The sequence below is a fragment of the Notothenia rossii genome (genome assembly GCF_949606895.1).
Source record: "Notothenia rossii genome assembly, chromosome: 6".
Classification (NCBI taxonomy): Eukaryota; Metazoa; Chordata; class Actinopteri; order Perciformes; family Nototheniidae; genus Notothenia; species Notothenia rossii.
In genome coordinates, this window is record NC_136909.1 from 10,763,869 (window position 1) to 10,790,567 (window position 26,699).

Here is a 26,699-nt window from a genome sequence, read left to right on the forward strand (position 1 = left end):
AATCAGGATCTCCTCATGTCCGTCTGTCTTCACACTAGGCTATTGATTCAGAATCAATTCACTAATCGCGGTCAGAGAGCCATGATTGTTTTGTCTCTGTTCTGACTTGTTTAGGAGAAACTGAAAGTCTGTTTGCACAAATGAAACACCTTTTGCAGACCTGCAGCTCTGATTGTGTGCCTCACAAAGACAGTCAAACATCACGTCACGTCCTTATCAGTCTGCCCCTCAGCCCCTTTTACAAATATTGGTTACCAAAGAAGGATGACAGTTCAAACATTAGAGCCCCTGTTGCATCTGCAGACGGCAGTGTGACCTTTCGGGCATGCATTAAAAGGGTGCAGTGACCATAATTAGAACTGAGGTTACACCAGGAAAAAACGGCATGGTTAAAAAAGTAATTTAGGAATAATTAGCTTAAAACAATGCAGAAATAAAAAGAGTTAGACCTATTTTTATTTCCTGTAGAAATAGAGTATTTGCATGTTTTTTCGTTGATTATATGCAGACTCTTTGATGCACGTCAGAAGCTCTTCAGTCAGGTTTAAAGGCAGATCTAAAAGAGAGGCACGCGCCACATCCACCTGTCGACCGCCCCACTCTGCACGGATAAGTGATTACACTGTTGACACGTGAAATACCAATAGGTTAAGAGTGCGGAACCTTAGCAACCTGCGCGAGTTGATTTGTGCAAGACGCGCGCATCTCTCCAGAGGCGCACGAGGCTCCGCGCTGGATCTCTCTGCGCTCATATTCTGTATATGAAAACTCAGTACGGTATGTGTGCTTTAATTTTCTCTCCAATTCCACATGTGATGTTTTCAGTTTATCTAGTTTTAATTGAATTAGGTCTCAGTCAAATCCAGCTGGCTACAGTAGAGCTGAATGGAGAGAGATGGAGATGTTGTAAAGAAATGCGTCAGTTCTTTATCTCAAAGGGTTTTTCATATGATTGAGTTTAGGGAATTGTTATGTTTGATAGATACTTTTTAAAATCTGAATATTGTCCGTGATTGCATTGCAGTTATACAATCTCCTTTTTAAGACTTAAAATGAAAGAGTAGACTGTTTGTCTCCAATTGTATTTCTTATGTTGGCTGCTGGAAGAAGGGATGCAGTCGGTTAGTCTACAAAACGATTACATCTGAAACGACATATAGTAGAGTTAATGAGTTTGGAGCCAACCATGAAATCGTTACTTTGTATTTTCATGCTATTTTCATTTTCATACATTTTTTAATTAATTATAACACCTTGTTAGAAACGATATGTGTCTCATTTAGCAGTTTCCTATTTTGGACTGGTCATCCAAACGAGATTATTAATGAATTCACCCGGAGCATAAATACCTGTATTTCATACTATACTGTTGTCTGAGAGTGATTTCAGATATTTAACTATTTGTGGAATTGTCAAATGTCAAATAATTGTAAGCATGCATGAACAATAGTTCAGACACAATTGAACAAATAATCTGCACAGAATATAATACCCTTTATCATAAAACCCTGTGTTGGTTGACAGATTAGCGTTAATTGTTTATTTACTGCAACAGTTTCATTCTTTTGATGTTTTTTTTAGTTATATCATACTACTTCTTTGAGACATAAAGTCTCAGTAATGATTACGATCGACATCAGTTTAGGTGAAGCAGAAATCTCTCATCCAGAATTGTCACTTAATCTGATCCACACTTTTCACAGAAATCAATATTATTATCAACACCTTTAATACATCTGAATGGTAAATTAAAAACCTTTGTCCCTGCCAAATGACTCACTGAGTGAATTCGCCATAAATCTGCTCGATGTGTGTACTGTATATGCTCCCATTATCTAGCAGTCATTATGTTGCCATATGATTATTGCATTTAATCAATGTGAATTGGAACCATCAGTGCTGTTTATTGTGCACATGTAAATAAGTCCAGAGCCATGCAACAGCCTTTAGCTATTCAGTGTTTCTGCTGAAGTTAAGAAAATCTGATGAGCTAAGGGAAAGGCACCTTACTCACAGGGAAAGACAACCTGCAAGCAAACATACCTCATTTATTTAAGCCTTCAAAACGCTATCAAACACACCGTAATTAGCCAAGAGAAACGCTTTCTTTGTTCTGACAAAATAAAGTTTGTCAGCACAGTTCCCTTTGAAACAACACTGGACTTAATAAAATGTAATCTCAAGGACAAGTATTATAATTGGACAGAGTTCACTCTGCTCAACTGTAAAGCTCGTCTTCATTCACAAAGGATTGTAAAAAGATGGACATTATTTAAAGGGGTCCTATCATGCAAAATACATAAATATGTCTGTGTCAGGGAACTCACAAAGTGTCAGAAAACAAAACCCTCTCTCTTTTCCCCCGTACCCAAATCTCTAAAAACGGAGGAACAACGGAGCTGATCCAGATTGGCGTCCGATACGATGTAATATCTGCAATGTGGACCCACGGCCCTATCAGAAAGTTGCTATTAAAAACAATGCCTGACCTGTTTCGGGAGTCATATGGTCTTTGTTTACATTAGCAAGCATCGCTAACACTCAGAGCTAACTATACTGGAGAGAGTATGTGTAAAAAAGCAGGAAATAAAAAAAGGAACTCACCTTGTGGCAGTGTTGTAGTAAAGTCACCAATTCACGAGTCCAAGTCACTCTCGAGTCCCCACTTTTCGAGTCCGAGTCCAAGTCCGAGTCACCTAGGGAGAGTCGGAGTCGAGTCCATGTCCGAGTCTTAGTCCGAGTCACCCAAGGAGTGTCCGAGTCGAGTCCGAGTCATCATTACCTGTGTTCGAGTCCGAGTCCAAGTCTGAGTCACCCAAGAAGAGTCCAAGTCAAGTCAGAGTCACAAGTCTTCATGTATTAATCTTAATGGATATTTGTTCAAATGTAGCTGTAGCTCCTCTACATTGCTTTTATCCTGTCATGTTATACTAATGTGTCTATTGAACTGCTGTGAAGCCAGTTTGGCTACAATTCTTGTATAAAAGGTGCTATACACATATAGATCTTATTAACAATATTAATATTATTATAATAATTTTTTTTATTCTTGTAAATTACCTTTAATATGTCTAACTATATTTAAAATGAGTTACCTTTTAGAGAAGTGATTATATGCCAATATTTTCTTATGGTAAAGTTTTCGTTTTGCACTTTTATTTTTGATAAGATCGGGACTCTTATTTTGAAAGAACTTTTACCGGAAGTCAATGGACAAGTGTAAACAGTAACACACATGTATAATGACGGATTAAGCCCATGGTTGTATAATAACAACCGGATACAGCGTGGTTGGCGGGGCCTAGTTCATTCCTATGAGAGTTGCTCATTGGTGTATGAAGACAAAATGGCCCAACTTTTGAGAGAGCGAAACGTCACGAAAGTATTCATATAATCATATAATCCGTCCTTATTGTGCATCCATGGGTAAAGGTAAAACTCATGTAATATTGAACACGTCACATGAACGTGCCAGGCGGCGCGGTCCCGTGGGTTAGATCCGCGTTCATAATGCCAAGGAAAATAACTCCCAGAATAACGTTATTAGCACATTTTACAACTTGAGGACCGAATGTTTTTAATAAGGGCTATACAAACGTAGTATAGTCACTGGGTAGTTTATTTAGTTTAAAAAAAATTATCCAACGATTTACAGACGTCTCTTTCCCAATATTAGTCAATGGGAAAAAGTATTTCCGGGCCCAGCGACTGATACGGAAGTGTAGTACCGCCGTTTGGCCACAACGAATATTTTGAGCCGAGAGTGGGAGCTCGGGGGCGGGGCTTAAGGGGCGCATGCTCTGTGAGCGCACATACAGTAGGGGTTCTTCTGCTCTGGCAGCCAGGCATGACGGGTAATCTGTGACGTTTCGCTCTCTCAAAAGTTGGGCCATAATAGTCGCTTTCACGCCAAGTACTTTGCCGTACTTAGTTCCCAGTACTTAGTTCCCAGCACTTAGTACCCCCATGGGACTAATAGCCGATCGCGTTCACACCGGAATAAGTTCCCTGAGGGAAGATTTTGCAAATGAAGCCGCTGCTGACATCACTTCTTCTTCTTCTTCTGCTATGGGTTTACTGGCAGGCCGCAAACAACTTCACTGAGGGATATGAGGGATGTCTAAAATGCATGATCTGTTTGGTATTTTGAGGGTTTATTTTGTATTTAATATCTGAGGGAAGATTACGCGAATGAAGCCGCTGACGTCACTTCTTCTTCTTCTGCTATGGGTTTAGTGGCAGGCCGCAAACAACTTCACGGCGTATACTGCCACCCGAACTCCCCGGCCGGAAGTCCCCGGAGTTGGGGACGACTGATTTCAGTAGAAGCTGCTGGGACTCCCAGCAGCTTCTACTGAAGCCTTCAGAGTAAATTGCCAGAACGCCGACACCTCCTCATCTCCACCGCTCCCATGGTTTTCGATTAGATTTATGATCCGAGTCATCGGATCATGGGCTCCGAGTCAGAGTCATCCTGCCCGAGAATTCACGTGTCCGAGTCGAGTTTGCGTCAATCAGTGCGCGAGTCGAGTCGCGAGTCCCGAAAATCGGTCCAGGACTCGAGTACTCCATCTCTGCCTTGTCTTGCCGCAAGAGAAAAAACATTTGAGCTCCATACTGTTTTAGAAATAATCCTTGATGTGGTTAGAACATGATGGCATTTAATCACGGCAGAATTGAACTGTATCTGCCCGTAGAATTCTGAGCAGGCTCCCCCTCCTCTTTTTTTGTTCAAACTAAGGACCCAAAATCAGCATTTCTCTAACAGGGCTGGAATAGAGGGATATGAGGGATGTCTAAAATGCTGAAAATGATCTATTTGGTATTTTGAGGGTTTATTTTGTATTTAATATCTGAGACCCATAATATTTGCCTACAAATAGCATAATAGGAGACCTTTAAGTTCATTAATTCATTATAAATGTGTCTTTGAAGAAGTGTGACATTCATTTCCATCAGTTATTCAACATTTCCTTGGCTTGGTAGTGATTTTGTACTGTGCAGTATGGTCTATTGTGTTCATGATTTCCCTCCTCCAGGTTGACAGCAGCCTTTTGGGATGGAAGGCACAAGCAGCGGCTGGGCAGCAGAGCTCACCCCTCCCTGTGTGATGCATGCTGGGACTGGGAATGACACGGGTCAGGTCTTTGAGGTGGCGCTGCAGAACGGCTCGTCCAACCGCAGCCACCAGTTTGTGGGAGTGGAGCTGCTGCAGTCCTTCAAGCTGCTCATCATCCCTTGCTACACTCTGGTGGCTCTGGTGGGCGTCTTCGGAAACTACCTGCTCCTCTACGTCATCTGCCGCACGCGCAAGATGCACAACGTCACCAACTTCTTCATTGGAAACCTGGCCTTCTCTGACATGCTGATGTGTGCCACGTGTGTCCCCTTCACTCTGGCCTACGCCTTCAACTCACACGGCTGGGTGTTTGGCCGCTTCATGTGCTACCTGGTGTACCTCATCCAGCCGGTGACGGTGTACGTGTCCGTCTTCACTCTCACTGCTATTGGTGTGGACAGGTAAGACTGAGCCAGATACAAGTGGACAGAATACATAAACCCCACAGGGAATATCTTAATGTGTCTAGAACTCAACTGACAAATCCTTTAATGCTTTGTGAGGTTAGCTGAGCCACACTGTTATAAAACACATACTTGAAGAAAAATAATAGGGTATACATAATTCCTCTCAATTAATGTCAATGTCTCTTTTTGCACATCATTAAAGATGCCAATGTGTAATAACTTTGACGGATGTCAGCTGTGGAAATAAATTAAGAGTTTCTTGGATAATATTGGTTTTCTTGAAGAGGAAATATTATGCTAATATTCAGTTTCATATTTTCATATTTTGTGCCTCTACCTTGATATCTTCACAGGGGGGGCGGGGGGGATAGAACATTTACAAAACCTATATAATATACTGTAGCAAATGGACAAAGAATAAGATTGATCATGCAAGTCATGAAATAGTCAACATTTCCAGGATAATACACTTTGAAGTGTTTTTCTCTCCGCCATGTATATTTGAGTGGAACATAACATGCTGCTGGTTTAATGGGTGCATTATGATTGACCTGTTATAAGATAATATTACCACCTGAATGGCTGCTCACACTGCAGATGCTCTCAACATCGAAAGCATTACATAATGCACTATCCCTCTCCTTTGAGTAACTCCAAATGTAAAAACTGTCTGACTGAGGGGAACAACGGATGGGAAATTATTTATCAGATTATAACCCCCCCCCCTCCCATTGCTCAGCACTCCAAGGTGTTGTGCTCATTATACCAAACTGGGCCCGAATCCTCCTTTGTTGGTCCCCATGGATACAGTGGCAGAGCTGAATTGGATTTGACTTTTATGAAAGCTTCGTGAACATTTTTTTGTATTTAACATCCGTTCCTTGTATGAAACTGTTAATTTGTCAAGGACTGCTTTCTATGGTAATTTTTAAGGCTTTGGTACTTAACAGCTGTGCTTCCATTTGCATGTTGTGATTGCTGTTGGCAAGCGATGGCTTGTGAATGCTGTTTTCTTCCATGACTCATATCTGGCATTCTTTCTATATTTTTGGGCTAGGTAGATCTAATCTAACCTAGACCCGGAACAAAACTAACAAAGGGTAACCTGTTCTCTGCTTCTTTATAGATACTACGCCACAGTTCATCCTCTGAAGAAGCGCATCTCAGTGGTGGCGTGCACCTACCTGCTGTCGGGGATCTGGCTGCTGTCCTGCACTCTGGTGGCTCCAGCTGTGGCTCACACCTACCATGTGGAGTTTAAGAACGAGGGCTTCAGCATCTGCGAGGAGTTCTGGATCGGCAAGGAGAACGAGCGTCTGGCCTACGCGTACAGCACCCTCTTCATCACCTACGTCCTGCCTCTGTCCGCGCTCTGCATCTCGTACCTGTGCATCTCGGTCAAACTGAGGAATTGTGTCGTGCCCGGCCACCACACCCAGAGCCAGGCTGAGGCTCAGCGGATGCGCAAACGCAAGACCTTTCGGCTGGTGAGCCTGGTGGTGGCGGCCTTCGGCGTCTGCTGGATGCCGATCAGTGTGTTCAACGTGCTGCGGGACATTGACTTTGACCTGATCGATAAGCGCTACTTCCTGCTCATTCAGCTGCTCTGTCACCTGTGTGCCATGAGCTCGTCCTGCTGTAACCCCTTCCTCTACGCCTGGCTGCACGACCGCTTCCGTGCTGAGCTCCGCAAAATGTTCACGTGCCGCAGTCGCATCGGCATCTCGGCTAACAACTGCGCCACAGCTAGTGTGGTTCTGTGAAGCTTTGTTCAGTCCTGACTTCTTTACTGTATGTTCAAGTGCATTGGGTATATTCAATTAATTTTAGTGACAACTCGGATTAAAATAGTAAGTATTTTTTGTTTTAATATTAGATGTCGGGCTGCAAGTGGTCTGGCAAGCAGGGAATCTAACTGCAGACTTGTGATAGTGATCCAGCTTTGCTCCCAGGAAAGCCGCATTGAGCGCACCATAATTCAGTGGCCCAGTATCGTAAGTGCTGCCTTAGTGTTTATCAACTTCGCTTATAAGAGAAATCCACCAATTTAGCTTTACACTTAAGAAACATTGTCATACTCACCATAGACCAGTAGACAAAAACATGGATCATAATCAATGCATCAAAACCAGAGATATTCTCTTTGTTTCCCATACATTCCTACATTACCCACAATGCAGCTTGAACACTGACAGTGGCCGTTTCTCAATTTCGAGTAAAGCTGCTGCAGACCCACTGGCCGTTTCTCAATCGCGAGGATACTGGCTTGGTTGTCGCATACTTCCAAGTCACTTCCTTCAGAAACGAAGCAAGTATACTTCCAAGCCACGGCTTCGGAAAACAAAGAAGAATGGAACAGGCTAACAAGTGTGCCACTCCCTCTAACGGTTTCAACATAAACTGTACTGAAAATAAATACCTCACGATGTCTATCTAATTATGAACTTGCTTTACTTTCACGGAACACATTTTTGGTGATAACAAATGCAACAAAGTAACATATTTACCGACACATGTTCTACGCCACTACATACTTACATTTAAATGTGTGCTGCGTCGGTTCAGCCATTCTCCGCAAGGGTTTTTGATATTGATCCGTGCGCAAAGCATTTTGGGGATTTGAAGGACGCGAAGTCTACCCATTTGCAGCCTCGAAATTACCCCCAAACCAAGGACGTGGCGTCGGTGGAATTCAAAGTATGCTGGACATTGGAACAGTCCTTCGGCGGTACTCGATGACGTAGTATCCTTGAAATATTGGCTTGGAAGCCAGTTTCCTCGCGATTGAGAAACGGACACTATTTCAAGTATAGTACGTCATCGAGTGGCGTCGAAGGACTGTTTAAATGCCCAGCATTCGGCGCCACTCAGTGACGTAGTATACTTGAAATAGTGGCTCTGCAGCAGCTTTACTCGACATTGAGAAACGGCCAGTATTTGGATATTTGGTTTTGTTACCTGTAATCTAGTGTTGCCTTAAACCAGGGGTGTCAAACTCAATTTCATCGTGGGCCACGATGAAAGGGGCCGGTTGTAACTATATAAATAAACATATATAAATACATAATATATATGAAATAATGTATTATATTATATTATTGCCTCTGCATTGGATTTTTATTGGATAAGGTAATAACTTCATAATTAACTACGTCTGAAAGCAGAAGTCCAGGGCAAATAATTGCAAGTCTCTTCAGTGAGAATGTCACAATATGAGATGCATTGTGGGACATATAGTTTATGGGCAACATGCTTCTGTAAAATAAGATAAGATAAGATGGACCTTTATTAATCCCCGTGGGGAAATTCAGTAGTTTAACAGCAACAGGGTAAGATTGAAAAACAGGACAGCACAGATTAACAAAATGAAGGATACAAAAAAAAAAGAAGATAAATAACTATAAAATAAGAAATTAATTAAAACGAACATATATAGATTTTTAATGATCACACTTTTAGCCTTCAGCCCCGGCAAATGCTGACTTAAGAGAAATTTCTTGAGACAATTTATTATTTTTTGTGCAGCTCCCTCTGGAACCATAAAAGGTTTTTGAATTTTTTTGTTGACATATGCAGGAGCTCTCTAAAGGACATGTACATATACTTTGATGTGTGCATTCGATGGACTTCAACAAAACGGAGCAGATCGGGTTGAGTCTGAGCTTATTAAAAAAACATCCAGATTAAGTTTTAAAACAAAAACAGATTGTTGACATGGTCTACAATATACACCATTGAATAAACTGCCTAATTTACACTGCTGTTTAAATAAATTGGTCTGAAGTCCAGCTGCCCTGCCTCTTGGCCTGAAAGGCAGCCATTGTGTAAAATAAAACATGTTGTATTATTGTTGTTAGTCTGGGAGAACACATGTATTTAAAATGTGAGAGCCACTAATTTGTTAACTTAAAAAGACAGCTAGAGATGTTAATATGAAAGTTGCTCCATTGAAAACTGTCAATAGGATTTCATTTGTAGGTTATTTCTTTCTGTTAGGGAATCATTTGCTTAGGTATTCAACATTCGACACAGTTCATAATGTTCTCCTCTCACCGTCTCCTTTCTCGTGGCATGGTTCTACGGCCTTGGGTATTGCTGCTATCTCTCTTAAGGAGGGGCAACTTGGGCGCATTGTTGTTGCCAGTCTATGACGGAGCACAAGCCACCATGAGGTAGTTTACTGATCAGGGACGTAGGTTCCCTGGCACACATTATTTTCTATGGACGACAGCTCTAGTTAGATTCAGGGTCCATATTGCTTTAGTCTCACTGATGAAGAATGTTGATTGTTACACTCTGAACTAGTAAAAACCTCGAGCTACAGAAAGAGTACTTCAGAATTGGTTTGGCAACCGCTGTGTCAACTCGTGACACACCACCTGTCTTGTCAATTCTCCGGCCGTAACTCCAAATAAACCGTAAGTGTTTGCCGTCAAAGCTCCATCTCTCCTCGTGCCTCTCTGAGTCCTGTTTCCAATTGCTTCAGAAGTCAATAATTGTAAGTAACTGCAAAAACAAACAATGTGGTGAAATAATGAGTGTCTTTATTTTAAATAAAACCATATTTTGCTCAGCATCACTTCTTTGACAAAGTTGTTACATCATCTGTAGTATTATTGTCATTCGATACATCAGGCTGTACAAGTTTGATCTCTCACTCTAGAAAAAGGAGAGGTGGCCAACCAACGTCCATCCAGCAAATCAGACACAAGAGTCATGGAAAAGGTTTTGAAGGCACTCTGTACATTCTGAGGATTAATATTGCAATCTTTGCTGCCAAGACATAAAATAATAGTGTCATATAAAAAGGCATACATGTTTATTTATTAGTGTAGTTCATATACAAATACAAGGCTGGTTAGTCTTTAACAGTTCCTCTTTGATTATCTCTTGGTTTCATTTCACAACACAAACATCACAGTGATCCAACTCCCACACTATTATTAGAAGCGTTTGATCACTTGCAACACACACACACACACACACACACACACACACACACACACACACACACACACACACACACACACACACACACACACACACACACACACACACACACACACACACACACACACACACACACACACACACACACACACACACACACACACACACACACACACACACACACACACACACACACACACACACACACACACACACACACACACACACACACACACACTTTTTTGTATTGCTGTTTTCTTAATATGCCCGTTTTAAAGCAAAAATAGGCACATTCTGTTATTAAGGACTTGATGATCTGATGACATTCAACTGTGGTGAGTTAAAAGTGGGAGTATTTAGGTAGTTAAAAAAACACCTGCAAGCCAAAGATAATCAACAAAAGAAATACAAGACCTCAGTAATGGAGGGGAAAGTCAATGAACCCTTGGAATATAAATGATCTTAATTTTAAATCGGCTCATTAGATCTTAATTAATACAAAAGTAATGTTATGCTTACACAATGATGGTGCATGAATTTGGAATGGTTGTTTATGTAAATGATCGTTCATCGCACGGCAATAAGTTACACAAAGGTTCATGGTAAAGAGTAAAAAAAGCAAGATAATATTGAAAAAATAACCGTTTTTTATCAATTATATATTAAATAAACCCAAGCTTTATAAAGTATGGTATATAAATCGAAATGCTTAATAGTAATTTATGTAACACATTTTAAAAGCAAATTCCAGTACCTTAGTGTCAAAACAGTCTGCTCATATAAAGAACTTAATTTGATTGTTATTAAATGATCACCAAATATATCTTTGGAGGCCATTTGAAATGGACATTAGCTCTGAAATAAGAAAGTGCACATGCTTATAATAAGACCTTTGTAGAGATTGTGTCTCACAGTGACAAACAGAACCAACATGCCTGTGCCCTTAAGGGGGACTCCCTTCTCCTCCAGCAGCTGGGACCTTACACTGGTTTCGTGAGGGACTGCAGGATGCTGGGTTTCTCCTCTATGACGCGGACCAGCAGGACGTCGATGTACTCTTCCAGCTCAACGATCTTCGAGTCCTTTCGGGACAGGTCGGTCTGCTGCCTCACCACCAACGTGATCAGCTCATCCTGCGTCAGCTGGGTGTACGGCCCACTCTGCACCGAGGACGACACCTGAGGGGGAACGAGGAGAAGTGAATATAGGTGATGCATTCTGATGAAAAAGTATTGATTGGTTATATTCGTGTGCATTTTGAACTGTTAGAGGACTCTTTGAAGAATGTTTGAAGATTGGTAGAATGCAGGAAATGAGGCACACCCCAAGTTTGGAGAAAAAACATCTTACTGGCACAGAAGTAAAGCAATGCTCTGCTGTGGACAGAGGCAGCTAAAGTCATTACAAAGGTCCATAAAGTGTATGCTATTTTAAGAACATTTCCATTTCACCCATCAATATATGCTTTCTTCCAATTCACCAAATTCCATTACATAAAAACATTTTAGAAACTGAACAAAGCTTAATTTTGCTGCTCTGCTGTTTTTTTGTCTGTGTCATGGCTTTGGCTAAATCTGTATCAAACAATTCAAACTGTAGCGAACAAGCTGACCAATAGAGGAAGCAGCAGACCTGCAACTCCAATGTTATGCGAGTTAAAGTACTTTTTTTGTCAATTGACTTTGATGGTTTTAGCAAAACCGTATACAGTGGTTTCCGTCCCCTGACTGAAAAGGCTATGGGGGCGGCAAGGTAAAGCAAGAAAATATTCTAAATAAAGTAAAGACTTTAACTGATTTTTTAGGTTAGCTTTTCCTTTAAGTTACTGAAATATGTTTTGCTGCTGCCTCTGTCAACACCAAGAACATTGCTCAATGTCCACGTATTACTCCTGTCTGTTTCTTTAAACCAGGGGCGTGCTGACGGCCATCTGCTGTATGTAAATGCATGGACTTTGGATAAGTACCTACTCCAACCCCACTTAAAAACATTCAAACATTTACTTTAATGGCTTTTCCCTTCAGAAAAGTTTTCTTATTTTGTCAAAGCTTCCACCCACATCTTATGACCTTCCTTCAAAGATGGAGATATTGTAACAACTCTGAACAAATTCCATCTGCTGAGTGAATAAATAAGGCAAGTGGAAATTGCCAAACTGCTATTTCCAAGGTCAAAAATGTCTTCAAAGTTGAGCATTACAAGATTTCACATGTAAAAAACATCACATTTGAAGCTGCCAGTTATATTTTCCAAAAAATGGGGTTGAATTGTAAATGTGTGTAATGTAAATGATGTTAGAAAATGAAAAAAAGAGAGGTTATGAAATGTGTCCGGGAATTCCTTCTTCAGAAAATCCAATCAACTTGCTGAGAATAATTATTTGTAATAATTATTTATTAAATAATAAATGTTTTGCTGGTTTTGTTTCCAGTTCATAATGTGGTTTCAAAAGAAGGGACAATCAAGAATCTTTCTATCTATCAGGATATCAACAAAACAGTACCCGAGTCTTCCCTGGTGTGCTGTCACGGATATTTATGTCTCTCACAGCGGGGATGCTGATGGGTTGCTGGCTCTCCAAGTTCATAGGTTTCACAGGATGAGGCCTGTAAAGAAAGCACATCGATTATTGTGAGTAAGTTCAACAATATCCACAAAAACTTCAAAGGAAAAAAAGATGGATACAAAAAGATGAAACATATGATTCCAAATCATCCCACTGTCATCCAAGAGCAATATTCAGAAGAAAAATAAGGACCTAGAAATCACAAGCTTTCAAAAATCACCCAAGGTAAATCCCAACACCCTATCTGCCTCCCCAAACAACAGCCAGATGTCATCCAGATCAAAAGTCCACAATTGTATTCTTTTAAAGCATCCTTTTGAATCTCACCTGCGTGGAGTTAAAGCTAGCCCACTTCCATTGCTATTCTGAGCACTGACCGACTGAACATCAGATGGGGAGACCCAAGCTCTCAAAGGTGCCTTCCCCCCAGACAAATCCTCTTCCTGAGGCGACGGCTCCTCCATAACCACCTGGAGGGGTTCTGAGGTATTCAACACCGAGGCAAACGGTTCAGCTCCAAATTGATCTTCTCCTCCATAAAATGTGTTTTGTGTATTAGCTTCAGCTGAAGGCGTCGGTGTGATAGACTCGATCCTGACACCTCTCGCAGAGGGGACTTTGTTCGCTGTGGTTACGGGGGTTTCTTCTTTAAATGCGGGTTCTTGTCGAGACTTTGAAGACCTATCAGCAGAGAGAGTGGTGGACGAAGGGGTTCGTCTTCCTCTGTTCGAATTATTTCTCTGGAAAGCAGGATTGACTTGCTTTGGATCTTCTACTTGTTCAATGACCTCACTGTGTTTCTTTGAACCACTGCCGTTAAAGTCAGCAAATGGATCGGAAAGTTTCTCTTGACCAAAGATTGAATCAAGATCGTCTGGTGTCATTCCCGAATCTTCAACTTTGGGCTCTTTTTGAACACTGCCGGTAAAAAGGTCTTCTTTTTGGTGTCCCTTTGGCGGAGCCCACGGGTCTTTGGAAATAAGATCAGTAATAGGGAATGGGTCAAAGTCCAAGTTCTCCTTTGCTTGCCTGCCTTTTGTATCCACGTTGCTCATACTAGAACGAGATGATGTTTGAAGGTTACTCTTCAAATGTTTGTCTGAGACCACTGGTGTGGCAGCAGAATCTTCTTGCAGCACGGAGTCTCTTCCACTAGCCCTCTGTCTGGGTTTGGCTGTGGGGATCTCTTTGTTCACACCGACTTGTCTTTGATCGTTTAATGGTGCGTGCGAGTCCATTTGGCTGGTTGGCCTGGGTGCAAGTGTTGCAGCAGTTGATGGGTGCAACACCTTCCTTGGTCCATCCCTAGACATCCCTGAGGGACTTTCTCTGTTTGTGCTCACAGGTTCTGGGACTGCAGGCAGATTGTGCCTCGTGGGATATTGCTGAGCGGTACTCTGACTCTGACTTTGAGGAGAATCTGCAACTGATCGAGGTTGTGGAGGTGCACTTGATTTAGGGGGAGCTGGGGCTGCTGCTTTTTTTGATGAAATAGATTTGATATCCTGAGATCGGGATTGAAAATACCTGCTTGCAGCGCTCTCCTGAGGGACTGAAGCCTTTACACTGGGTCGCTGCTCTTCCGGACCATCCACACTCATCTCTGAACTGTCCCTGTGTTTCTGATTGACCTCAGCGATCAGATGGTCCCATCGAGTGTGCCCTTGCACTCCGTGTCTCTTCTGAGGGAATAGGCTTTCATAATCAGGAAGTGGTATGGATACTTTTCCACCTTGCTGAGGTCTCTCCGCCTCTACGTATGCAGGGTTTGTGATCTCTCTGACAGGAGCGGTATTTCCACCATTAAGGCTCCCATGTCCTGAGTACGAGGGGGTCCCAGGGGCCCTTCTTTTCTTATCTGCCATGGTTGGTGAAGATCCAACAGAAGACAAATCCTCTACGCTGCCCAGAGGAGAACCGGGCGGGCTTTGGCTTATGTTCGGTGGAGCCAAGGATGAGTGGAGACTGGAGAACGTGTCAGCAGACTCAGGCTGGACACTAGAGAGGCTGGTGTCAGAGGTTTCTGGGGAAGGACACAGCTGACTGGGGGTTTGGCAATCGGCAGGTTCAGACTCTAGAGATGGAGTAAATCTGCCAAGGAGTGAAAGCAAAAGGCCTACAGGTCAGTTTGACCATCACATTACCTAAAGTAATTTCACCAATGTAAAACCCGTCACCAACCCAACTAGCATTTCACAACCTACAAAATGCAGCCAGTACACTTCGCTTCTCCTTATCTTAAATCTGCACTAGACAAAGCTGCCAGCAAAGATAAATAAATCATTTCACAGACTGAACATCTAGTTTCTGTCTCTTGCAGTTTCTATTTTTAGCTTTGACTTGCTCAATGAGAAATGTTAACAGCCCATTAATAATACTACGATGTTACATTTTTACTTAAAGACTATCCCACTGAAGTTATACAAGGTATTCAAACACGGCATCAAATGTTGCACAATAGAAATTACAACTTAATAACACAAACAACTTGAAAGGCCTAGGTTATCTACAATCTAGCAACATCTTTTTACTTCCGTAACATCAATTACAATAGCAAACATAAGTCCCTTACCATCATGACTCAAGAATAAAAGATCCAGTCCACAAACAATGTAGAAAAATAAAAGAACTATCACACAAGACATCCACAAAGAAGGTAACACGGCAGCATAGTGACTCCTGAGAGCTCTGCTCAGTCCAGAACCTGTTCCACAAAACCCTTAAACACAAGCCACTCCCAGATTCTCATCTCAACCAAGAGCAAACTGGTCCAACTGGTCCATCAACCGCTTCATGGCACTTAATGTTTTGGTCATTCAAGGCAGTGACAAGGCGCAGTCAACAGAAGCAACACAGAAACTTGTGAAATATCCAAGTTTCAGCGTTTACAAACATGGTGCCGTAATGACTGAAAACTTTTTCTTCATAAATAGCATTTTCAAAAGTTTTTTGCAAAATAAAATGCACGTTCCAACAAAAAGTAGGGCTGCTCAATTAATCGTATTTCAAATCGCAATTACGATTGTGGCTTGCAACAATTACGAAAACAAAGTAATCGAAATAAAACGATTATTTTTTCATTATTATTATTACTTTTTTTTTTTATTGCATTTTGTTTTATTGGTTTTTCAGTTATACTTAAAGTTCAGGGTAATCAACTGTAAAAAACATACTGTTCAAATAGTTTTTTCTCCAATAAATTGATGTTTTCAAAGTAAATGGATAATCGTTTTTAATAATCGTGATATCAATTATTGGACCCAAATAATCGAGATTATGATTTTTGCCATAATCGAGCAGCCCTAACAAAGAGACGAAGGTATGTGCAGTTACCCCTGCAGGCCCACTGATGGCATTCCAGTCATGCAAGTAAAAGGATAGGATGACTACAGGCAAATGATGTCATTCTTAGAGTCATGACACGTAAACATAAGTACATGACATTAGTGCAGAGTAACTGGAGGAGAAGGCCTACCTGGGTTTGACTGCAGACACTTTTGCGGAGCGGTTGAGGAAGGTCATGGCAGAGGGGCCTTGTGGGGTGCGGCTGGATTTCTGAGGATCAGCTGGGCTTCCATTAAGTGCTTGATCTGGACTGAGGGAAATGTCCTCAAAGGGGTTGCCGGAGCGATGGGAGGTCGGTTGCTCGGGATCTTCTGAGATGCTGCGAGGGGCTTTTGTTGGAAGCTCTTCTTTAGTTTGTGGCTCTTCCTTCTTCTCCTCCTTCTTTCTGATCATCCCGAACAGAGACGACAGGCGTTCGCTCATGGATGCGTCCTCCTGACGTTTCTGCTCTTCGGCTTTGCAACGCTCGTCTTCGAGCTTCTGTACTTCAGCTGCTTCCTCCTGCTGCTTCCTCTCGTCGTCCTGCTTCCTCTTCGCTTCATCCTCGAGGAAGCGTCTCTTCCTCTCCTGTTCCTCTTGCACTCTGACATCCTCTTCCTCCTTCAGTCTCTTGAGCTGTATCTTGTATTTCTCCTCTTCCACCAGCTTCTTGGCCTCTGCTATGCGCTTCTCCTCTGCTTGCCTTCTCCCCTCCTCCTCTTGGTGGCGTTGTTGCTCCAGGCTTGCCTTCTGGTCTGACTCTTGCTTGTAGGAGGGGACACTCACAAAGGCATCTACAGGGACTTCCGTGGTGTGTTTGCTGACATCCTCTACAGATCCTTGTCCTGAGCTGTTTAGACTGAGAGTGGATCCACTCTTGGGCTCTTCGTCCTCGGCGTACACATGGTTGCCGTTGATGCACGTGCTGTTTATGTCACTGTTGCTGTGCTTGTGGCGACCCAGGAGGGAGAAAGCACCCTGAGACACCTTGCTGTCGGAGCTGCCTGTCCGCTTGTGTCCCAGGAATTTGAATTTCCTTTTGACTGTGGGAGGGAGACAAGAAAACATGGTCCTTATTGACATGCAAAACATTGTTTAACTTGCAGTGTGCAGGACGGCAAAGAATGTCAACATACAGCAAACACAGAGTATGGCAAAAATCATAATCTCGATTATTTGGGTCAATAATTGATATCACGATTATCACGGTGGGGTGGGGGGTGGTCAATAACGTCACCAGATGAGTGATTACAGCGCCCGGTATCATTTTACACACATTTGTATCACACAGATGCAGGACTTGCACACGCCTGTTATCTAACCGACAGGTCCGCACGCACTTTCCAGCCGAAACTCTCATCTTATTAATTTAAGCATTTCACTTATTAATGTATGCAGACAACTTGTTCATTGTGCTTCTAGTTGTGCTAATGGGTCTTGCTAAATCCAGAGCCTCGTCAATCCTGACTCGTCCAAAAAGCTTCAATTTCACAGCACAATCTGTGATTTTTGGATTTAGCGTGCCTCTCAATTGCCCGTGACAGGTTGGCAAGGTCGATGAATCCTGAAGTTGCCCAAGGATTGTTCAGGGAGCACGAATCCTTGTCAAAAAGAAGACATGGCCAGCAAAATAGAAGCAGCTCGAGTGCGGGCATTGGCCTGTCATCTGATTTAATTTTTAGTTGCTGCTGTAGCGGAAGTTTAGTAAAGTTATGTTTGATTAAGTACGCCAAATCTCCACCCTCCATAATGCTTCATTTGGTTGATAATTTCTAACGGCGGTGATGACAGTTACAGTATTAAAACTGATGTTGATGTGATTTGATTGGATGGCAGTGTCCAATCAAATCGCCAGCCGCCTCTGAAGGGAAGCAAGAGGCGGCTGGCTTCCCTTGGCATGGCCCTGACCAATCACAGGTTGGCAGGGGCATCACGTGGGCCTCATCTGATTGGTCAATCCCTCAATTTTTCTTCACCAAGGAAAGCCAGATTCGGCTGGCCTCCTCTCGCAACAGTGAATGCAATCTACTGTTTCACCATAACATCTAGAGGGGCGCTGTTTCACTCTTTGTAAAATACTCAATGAGAATGGGGGAGAGACGGGCCGGTAGCAACACACAGCAAAGGAGAATTATCTAAACAAAACTAAGTGTTTTTATTGATTTATTTAAATTATAACTACAATCCGAAAAGACAGGGGAAGCCTGGCTTCCCTTGGCCTCCGGGAGAAAACGCCACTGGTCCTAACAAGGCCTAACGAGGCCTAGCCATACCGAGCGAGGCCGAGCGAGGCCCTGTAGTGGAAATGCGCCATAACACAGAGTATAGAAAGATGAAGTTACCATCAGGAGAGTCCACATTGAGGCCGGATGAGCGGCTGCTGCTGAGAGATGAATTCTTCTCTGGAAGAGTCCCCAGTGTGGACATGGACTGTGACATGTTTTTCTGCAAGTTTGATTTGGGAGCAAAAAGAGTTTTGAGCCTTGATTTCTTTTTAACTCCAGGAGACTGGTTGAGTGACTGTGCGTCAGCCTCTCCCTCGCTGTCTGTGAGGACATTGCTGACAGAGGGAACAATAGCTGAAGCAGAGTCGGAGAAACCATCTTTCTTCTTCCCACGGACTTTGTCCTTCAGCTTGGAGATGCGAGAGCGCGGTTTGTCCTGCATAGAAAGGTCGAACATGCTGGCTGACATGTTGTTCCTCATAAATTGGATATCTAGCAGCACCTCCCCTCGCGCCTTGTCCTCTTTTCCACTCTTGTCCACCATCTTGAACCAACTGCAAATGACAGAGAAAAGGAAGCAGATGTTTAGGATTTATTCACAAAATCATAGGGAATTCTGAGAATACATTAAAGGCTTTTTAAAATGTTTAAAAATGTAGATATTTTGTTGAGAATTAGTTTCTCAATACAAGTAAAGAAAATGGCAATAGGCAATTACCTCAGCACATTTGTCTATGTTTCATACAAGCCAGACAGATCACTGCCTTGGTATCAAGATACATATTGAACCATAATATTTATTGTATATACAAAAATGGCGAGCATTATCCATTTCAATTTGAGGATGTCAATGTGGGCTAGGGAGCTTTCACTATTTTCAATAAATTGATTCAGTAAAAAAGAGTGACAGTTAACCATATTGAAAATAATCATTAATGATTTGTAATACTGGCTGCTAATTCTTAGTTAGATTATTTAACCCTTAGATGCCCGAGTGACCGGACCCTACACTCTTCAGGGGGTTAAAAAGGACCCGTATTAGAATAATATGTTTTTATGCCATTTTTGTCATTTTGGTTAAGAAAAATCACTTGTATAATATTTAGTATTATATTTTGGTTCACACTAGAAATATTTTATATTACATTTTTCACTATTTATAATTTTAGACATTTATTTTACATTTTGAAAAAAAAAGGTTTTCCCATAGGATGCCATAGAAAGAGCATTTTTGACCCACTTATGGAAGCTTGGGGTAACAAAAACTACAATTTCTTAAAATGTAAATTATAAATTTGAATGGCATGATATCCAAAACATGTTTGAGGAATAGCTGGAATATGAAATGATTAAAAAAATGTAATTACAAAGATACTTCAAGAAAACCACCTCAGCAGGTCCAAAAAGACCCACTTGTGCACCTAAGGGTTAATACTGTAACAGAAATCTGTAAATAACGCAACATATACTCTTTCTTTTACGGCCGTTATCTGGCTGCTACAACACGACTTTCTACATTTTACACATGACTTTCTTTCTACTGCTCATTATCTTTCTCTATCTTATATGTGTGCTTTGTAGAATTGTATTGTATTATTCATGCCTTTTATTTAATAGCGTTTTTGTCTCTATCTACACTTTTGCTTTAACAATGTAAAGGTTCCCTGTGTGGGACGGATGAAGGAATTCTGGTTCTGATTGAAGCCCTACACTGCAAATCTATATATAAATATAATGTTCAACCGCTGTATGCTCCTTTATATATTAATATAACTGCATTGGAAACAATTCAACGTGTAAACTTAAGTTGAATATACCACAGCAACAGACGTTATTAAATCCCCTGGTTTCTAAAAGATCTGACTGAATGTTTTCAATTGTGTGTCTTGCTAGACCCGAGACAGACAGCTGTCATTAACTGGTCATCAGCTTATTCCAGTTCCTCTTTGGAGCACCATGCCAACCGCAGATAAAGCATAACAACTACAGCTTTGTTTAAGCTCCCCCCCCCCTCATGTCCTCTCTGTTGCACGGGATCAGCACTTATTGTTGACAGGGGAAGGGTAGGAGTGTTCTGGAGAGCCCTTTTTCAAAACAAGCAATTAGTGCCATACATACCGATGCTTTCTGCTGGTACCATGAAAGCCCTTTGCTATTATTGGATATATACTAGAAGTGCCCATTATGCCCCGCCTTTCCCCTTTAAACTCTTTTGTTCCACAGCAGAACCGTCTGATAGTGGGCACTTGTTTTTTTCCACAATTGGTAACAGATATTTCTGTGAAGTAAACAAGAAAGTTAAACCTCTTTCATGACATGCAGCTCAGCACAACACTTTGAACGTTCAAAACTACTGCAACCATAAACACTAACAATAGGAAGCATCACGGTTGTCTTTGTAGCCTCTTTTATAGCAGGGTATACGCAGGAATCCTGAAGTCAGATGTAAAACCTTTTAAGACCTTTTTAAGACCCTTTCCATACATTTTGAGACCTCATCGCCACTTTGAGTTTTAACCGGTTACCTTGGCGACACACTTAACCTCACATTTACTATATACAGTATTGATTGTCCTTCCTCCTTATCTTCCAACCATTTGGACGCAGACTTGCATTTCCCCATAACGATGTTGTTTAGCAACCGGCGTAAACGGGCCTTCGCGTGCTATCAAGCAGTGAGCGTGCAATGTCCTGTTCAGATGACGTCACATCCAACGGGATGCCATAAATAAACTACACAGAATCACACTACACACCTACGCAATGATTACATTCAGGCAGACTGTAGAATACAACCTCTTTGGACAATTTAGATACTTATTGAAAACAAGCTACAAAATGTAATACCTTGGAAAATGCCGTTTAATACTTTTTAATAGCCTTCATTTTCGCTAAATTCATTTATCAACTTTTAATACTTTTTAAGACCCCGCGGACCCCCTGTATACATTTCTCAAGCATCATGATTCCACTACAACACAAAAGGTCACTTCTTTATTCCATGGACATTGCTACCAAGTAGAATGTCAGAAATGCTGCAACATGCTTTAGGGGGCTTTTTGTCTGCCAGTTGTATACATGAATAAACCGGAAGTTACTAATTCTTACAGAGGACGGTTAAAGATGTAGAAATAGAGCAATACTTTGGCCACAATTTGGTCTCCACATCACACCTCTTGTAAAACCTCTAAGCAGGCCTGACAAATCCCTGGCAACCTTCTGCAGATATGTCCAGACATCCATAATTCAGAACCGTATCAGAGGGGTTTCTGATCATGTGGCTGGTGGTCATGAACTTTCCACTTCAATAAAGGAAAATAGCTCCTCTATAGGGTTGAGATGTGGGGAGCTTCTGCAGTGAACCACAAGTAGAGAATAATGAAGTGCAGCATTGTCTTACAAAATGTCAAAGTGTTATATGTCCTAATCATTGTTTAAGCATTTTCATTTTACTCGATTTCTCGGTCGATGTAGCAAAAATGCAGATAAATAAGTAGTACTAGTGTGGTGTTAAGGTTCTCTTAATGCATTTAACCATTGTACAATAGGATGTAAACATGGATTGTAAATACACACAGATTTGGTGGGGGTTGAGTTTGAGTGAAAACATCTGGTCATAAAATGCATTTTGTGTCAAAGCAATGAAAAGTGATCCACAGCTGAGTGAGTATCAAGTCTGTTGTGCGTGTGGAGAGTTATGAAATCAGTATTTGGAAATGCACATTATCAACTGTAACTGTAAAGGGTCACTGGGTGGTTTCCTCTTCCTGAGCAATTGTTGAAATATAACGAGGGCCTTATTAAGACTCAACCCTACTTTAAAAAGAGGTTAACTGAGACCTATTTCAATCGTTTAAATACAAAACCAGCAGTGGCATTAACCGTTATCTTCAGTTCATATGGAGGTTACTTCTGCAGAATGTCATTTTAGTGTCATGGAGAGAAGCAGACATCCAGACAGGCTCTTTGAAGTTTAACAGTCAGGAAACAAGCATGGGAGGGAACCAACATTCCTCAAACACTTCCAAACATGCATGAAGGTGCCGTGCAGTACGTGATGTAATGAAAGTCAAACTGAGCAACAGACGTCTCTCATCTCCCACACTAAAGCAAGCATGCCAAGTTAAATAATGTCTAACTAAGTCAGGGCCCAGAGACAGAGCCCTTTCTCAGGACAGATAAAAGACGTCCGGTTGTTCTAGTCTGCGTCGGTTACAGCAGGGAATGCACCAGAGCAGAGACAATGCATAACCTTTACGGTTATTAACAGGGTGTACATGTTTTGATTGCACATAAATAAAGTGCTGTGCCTAATCTAACCGGTCCTGCTGGACAGGTTCCCTCGGTTAACTGAAGGGCACTTCTCTTTTCATGTCTAATGATTAACAGGAGAGACTAAGTTTATACCACGAGAGGACTACAGAATGCATTCAGCAAACAAAGTTGCGGTTAAGGTGATTCCTCTCCATAATATTAGTTTAACACTCACTGACACCACAAACCTTTGAAATGCAGTTACATGTGAACGGATCAGCAGGAAAGGATTATCATAAAGCACTGCAGGGAAGTTCATGAGATCACATATTGCTTCATTTCTTTTAAGGTTATTCTCATGAATGGGTGAAAACAATACAAATGTATATATGTATATGTCAAGATGGGAGATTTTGATTTAGTTCCACTGCTCTGCTCTTTGTTTATAAAATAAATATAGTGGCTCAGGTGTCTGAACAAAAGGTTGTCCCGACTTTTCTGCAATGATCGTCTTAAACAATGCATTTATTGTCATACAATCTATTTTGATAAGTGTTTCCCAGACATCGATTCATTTGTGGCGGGACACCGTAATTAAATATCGTCCGCCACAAATAGATCTCATAACATTTTTTTTTTGTTGTAAATTATATTTTTGGGAGAATAAACCCCACAGATCCTGAACTCTGGTGAGTCTCAGTCATTAACAACGCAACACAGAGCAACAAGAACGTTGTCTGATACAGTAGCAATGAACTTGCATGCATGTTGTTATTTGAGGGGGGGGTGGATGCGTGGGCCACCCGAATAGGTTAAGGGGCCTTTCTGTGGGAAACACTGATTGGACTATCCAAAAACTATTTATCAGGCTGTACATTTTGAGATGATGCAGCTTTTTGTTAAATATTGTAATCGTTCATGATTTTCCTGACATTTTATAAACCAACAAAACACAGAATGATTTTAGAAGTAAGCTTGATTGATCAATAATACAATGAATCATTAGTTGCGTACATGAGAATAATTGTTTAAGTCAAAGTCAAGTCAGTGTCATTATTATTATTTAAGGAAATAATCGAAAGAAAATCTTTAATATCAAACTTGTGTTACAGGTTATCAACACAAGTTATCGTGTTATTTTTCTTATAATTTGTGACATTCAATGACTTCCATTCATACAAAAGCATAATGTACAATCCTATCGCTGAAATGAATCTTTGAAAACACGATATTGTGTAACAACAGCGTCAGAGCTTCCTTTCAGAGGCAAACAAAGTCCTCGATGTCACTCCCTGTATCAGCAGGACAGTAATCTAACACCGCAGGCTTCGAGGCACAAACAGCAACATCCAATACCCTGCATAATGGATCTGAAAGGAGACAGAGGGAGCGAGACCAGCAGAGAGAGGGAAGGAGACCAGACCTGAGAAGGAGTGAACTTTGCCATTCAAACGGAAAAACGTACAGTGCACAAGATAACACTCAGGTGCAATAACCCAGTGAGTGAGGTCAAAGTAGCGCTGTATCAAAGCTGCACTTAGTTGAGTGATACTGGAAAACTAACACCCTCAATCTCCCTCTGGTCACTTCAAATTACAAGCCACATTTGGAAGACAGTGTTTATACTGAACGTTCTTTATTTTAAAAATGCATCATACATCAGGGTGTGGATGTCCCATTTAACAACAACTCAATGTTTTATTTCCACCCACGTTACACCCATGCTACGTCAAACACAGATGTCACCCTGAGTCATGCAACGCATCGGGGTGTGAGCAGACGTATTTTTAAACTAGTTAATGGCCCTGAAGAATGTCCTATATTAACAGAAGCAATGTGAGATGCCAGTAAACTGCTAGAGTTGAAATCACACTAATGTATGAAGGAAAGGTGACAGACAAATGTTAGAGAGAAAGAAGACAGAGGACAAAACTGAGATAAGATATCTTTGGACTGTTATCCTGCCATCTTTATAGTTTTCTGTTTGTCCTCTCGGACACTGATAAGAGGAGGGATAGAGAGGTATTATATTACATTGTTTACGTTCAAAGGTTAATAGATGGTGTCTCGTTTCAGTTTTTGACCTGGTAACAGAATATATTCCTGATGGTCTCTACTTGTCTCTGAAACTAGACATGACATGACGAAATGGAAAAAAACTTTTAAATTTAACTGAAGGATTGGTTCGGTTTGACAGTTTATGCATACTCGCAAATTAAGGAATCCTCTTACATTATTGACTAATTATCAATTCATTAATAAAGAGACAGTTTACTTACAAAAATCTGATTCTGTTTTCGATGATGTGAAGTCAAAGATGGATTAAATATCTCGGGTAGCGTAATAAATACCAATATTTGGCCACTGTTTGTAGTTAAGAAGTTGTGATATTTATCATATTTTGGATTACAATGTTAATAAAAGAATCATGACCAGGCAGGTGTTAGCCACAAAAAAACAATGTTAAGTCTTTAAATGAGGTTAACTTTAAGTTTGAAAGAAGTGTATGCAGTTTGAAACTTTCTGGGCCTGATGAAGCACTTTTAATAAACTCGAATACATTTTTAACCTGGATTTAGAAAAGAGTAATAAGAGGAACTCATAACTACAACAAACAACACACCCAGGGGAAGCACCACAATCACCTCCCAGCCTCTCAGTAGTCACTTACTCTGTCTTTTTGCTGGACTTGTTGTCATGGAGGTTCAGCAAGTTGACCACAGCCTGACCCAGGAACTTGTCGAGCCCCACCTGGGCCCGGTGCATCACGATGATATGCAGCGTGCACCGGTCAGCGTTTCCCGGGTGGAAGAGTGGCAGGTCGAAGGAAGCCTCTTCTTTCCACACCGGGGCGATGCATTTCTCCGACACCGATGTAGAAAACTTGTCTTTGGCCACCTGCATGATGGCATAGGCGTCGTTGGTGCCATTCTTGCCCTTTGGACGCAGGTTCCGAGCCTGGTGCACCGTTACCTGCACACTCGTAGGGAACCAAGTCTGGCTCTGGTCGGCCAGAGACATCGTAGAAGTCTCGTTAATCCGAGTTATTAGATATATTACCACGCCAAACTGTTCGTTAACCTTTCCCTGAACTCCGTGTTTCTCCTTCTGTTGGTTTAGGTTACCTAGCTTAACTTCAGGAAGCTCAGGTTGATGTCGTAATTATTCGCCCTCCTCTTCGTAGCGATAAAGTCTCGAATAACACTTGAGTTAAAGTTAACACTCGGTTAACCAACTTTACATTGGTACTAATACCCCAGAAAGGACATTACTGCGGTGCGGCTAATTCCTTTATGAGCTTTTCATCAAAAAGAATTTCCTTGTTTTGCCTCAGCTACGTTAAACACTTCCCTGATGTTATTAGATTCCGCCCTTACTCTTCATGCTGCCTCCTAATTGGTTAGTTTTTCTATCAATTTTGTTTAAATCGGGCAGTGATTGGACAGCAACGCAGAGGGTGTGGTGACGTCGCGTACCGTTAGCATGAGTCAGCCACTGATCAGGAATCAGTTTACCTTCGCTAAAGCCATATACGAATTGAATAAGACTACAAATAGAACTGATCTGACTTCAGTAGAGCTGTCTTATTTAGTTTAGATATAAATGTCCAGGGATTGGGTCTGATGTTTCTTGAAAGTAAAATTATTTAATTGAAAATTCTACCTTTGTTTAAGTAATATATATACTGTCAAAGCAGGAAATTAAATTATAATAGGCAAATAATTTTTTTTCTCAAGAACTGTTAAAAGTACTGATGATGTTATTTTACATGGCCTAGATGTGAACCTCTAAAAGTCATTCAGAACCAGATTTCTTTTCATCACATCCTCTTTTACCTCTCACTGGCATTTCAG

The 26,699-nt window shown here is 41.4% G+C and overlaps 2 protein-coding genes across 3 annotated transcripts; one reads left to right on the plus strand and one right to left on the minus strand.

Moving 5' to 3' along the window:
- Nucleotides 1–441: 441 nt before the first annotated feature.
- On the plus strand, nucleotides 442–8,536 carry prlhr2a (prolactin releasing hormone receptor 2a). Its single transcript, XM_079687729.1, has 3 exons — nucleotides 442–777; nucleotides 5,040–5,520; nucleotides 6,653–8,536. Exons 2-3 carry the CDS (start codon nucleotides 5,060–5,062, stop codon nucleotides 7,287–7,289), a joined length of 1,098 nt encoding a protein of 365 aa, XP_079543855.1. The 5' UTR covers nucleotides 442–777; nucleotides 5,040–5,059; the 3' UTR covers nucleotides 7,290–8,536.
- Nucleotides 8,537–10,050: 1,514 nt separating this feature from the next.
- rab11fip1a (RAB11 family interacting protein 1 (class I) a) lies at nucleotides 10,051–26,223 on the minus strand. 2 transcript variants are annotated; one of them, XM_079687730.1, is made up of 6 exons: nucleotides 25,517–26,223; nucleotides 18,709–19,145; nucleotides 16,518–17,409; nucleotides 13,370–15,133; nucleotides 12,980–13,082; nucleotides 10,051–11,654 (listed from the first exon to the last, which is right to left on the minus strand). In XM_079687730.1, exons 1-6 carry the CDS (start codon nucleotides 25,864–25,866, stop codon nucleotides 11,457–11,459), a joined length of 3,744 nt encoding a protein of 1,247 aa, XP_079543856.1. In that variant the 5' UTR covers nucleotides 25,867–26,223; the 3' UTR covers nucleotides 10,051–11,456. The 2 variants fall into 2 exon arrangements, with proteins under 2 accessions (XP_079543856.1, XP_079543857.1); XM_079687731.1 differs by lacking the exon at nucleotides 13,370–15,133 and having other exon boundaries at nucleotides 25,517–26,218.
- Nucleotides 26,224–26,699: the final 476 nt, after the last annotated feature.

Bases quoted from the DNA above. Each gene is read 5' to 3' on its own strand.
- prlhr2a (XM_079687729.1), top strand. From the start codon at position 5,060: ATGGAAGGCACAAGCAGCGGCTGGGCAGCAGAGCTCACCCCTCCCTGT. The intron at 5,521-6,652 runs GTAAGACTGAGC...GCTTCTTTATAG, and splicing joins ACTGCTATTGGTGTGGACAG to ATACTACGCCACAGTTCATC.
- rab11fip1a (XM_079687730.1), bottom strand. From the start codon at position 25,866: ATGTCTCTGGCCGACCAGAGCCAGACTTGGTTCCCTACGAGTGTGCAG. The intron at 19,146-25,516 runs GTAAGTGACTAC...TGTCATTTGCAG, and splicing joins AAGTCCAGCAAAAAGACAGA to TTGGTTCAAGATGGTGGACA. The intron at 11,655-12,979 runs GTACTGTTTTGT...GTTCCCCCTCAG, and splicing joins GCACACCAGGGAAGACTCGG to GTGTCGTCCTCGGTGCAGAG.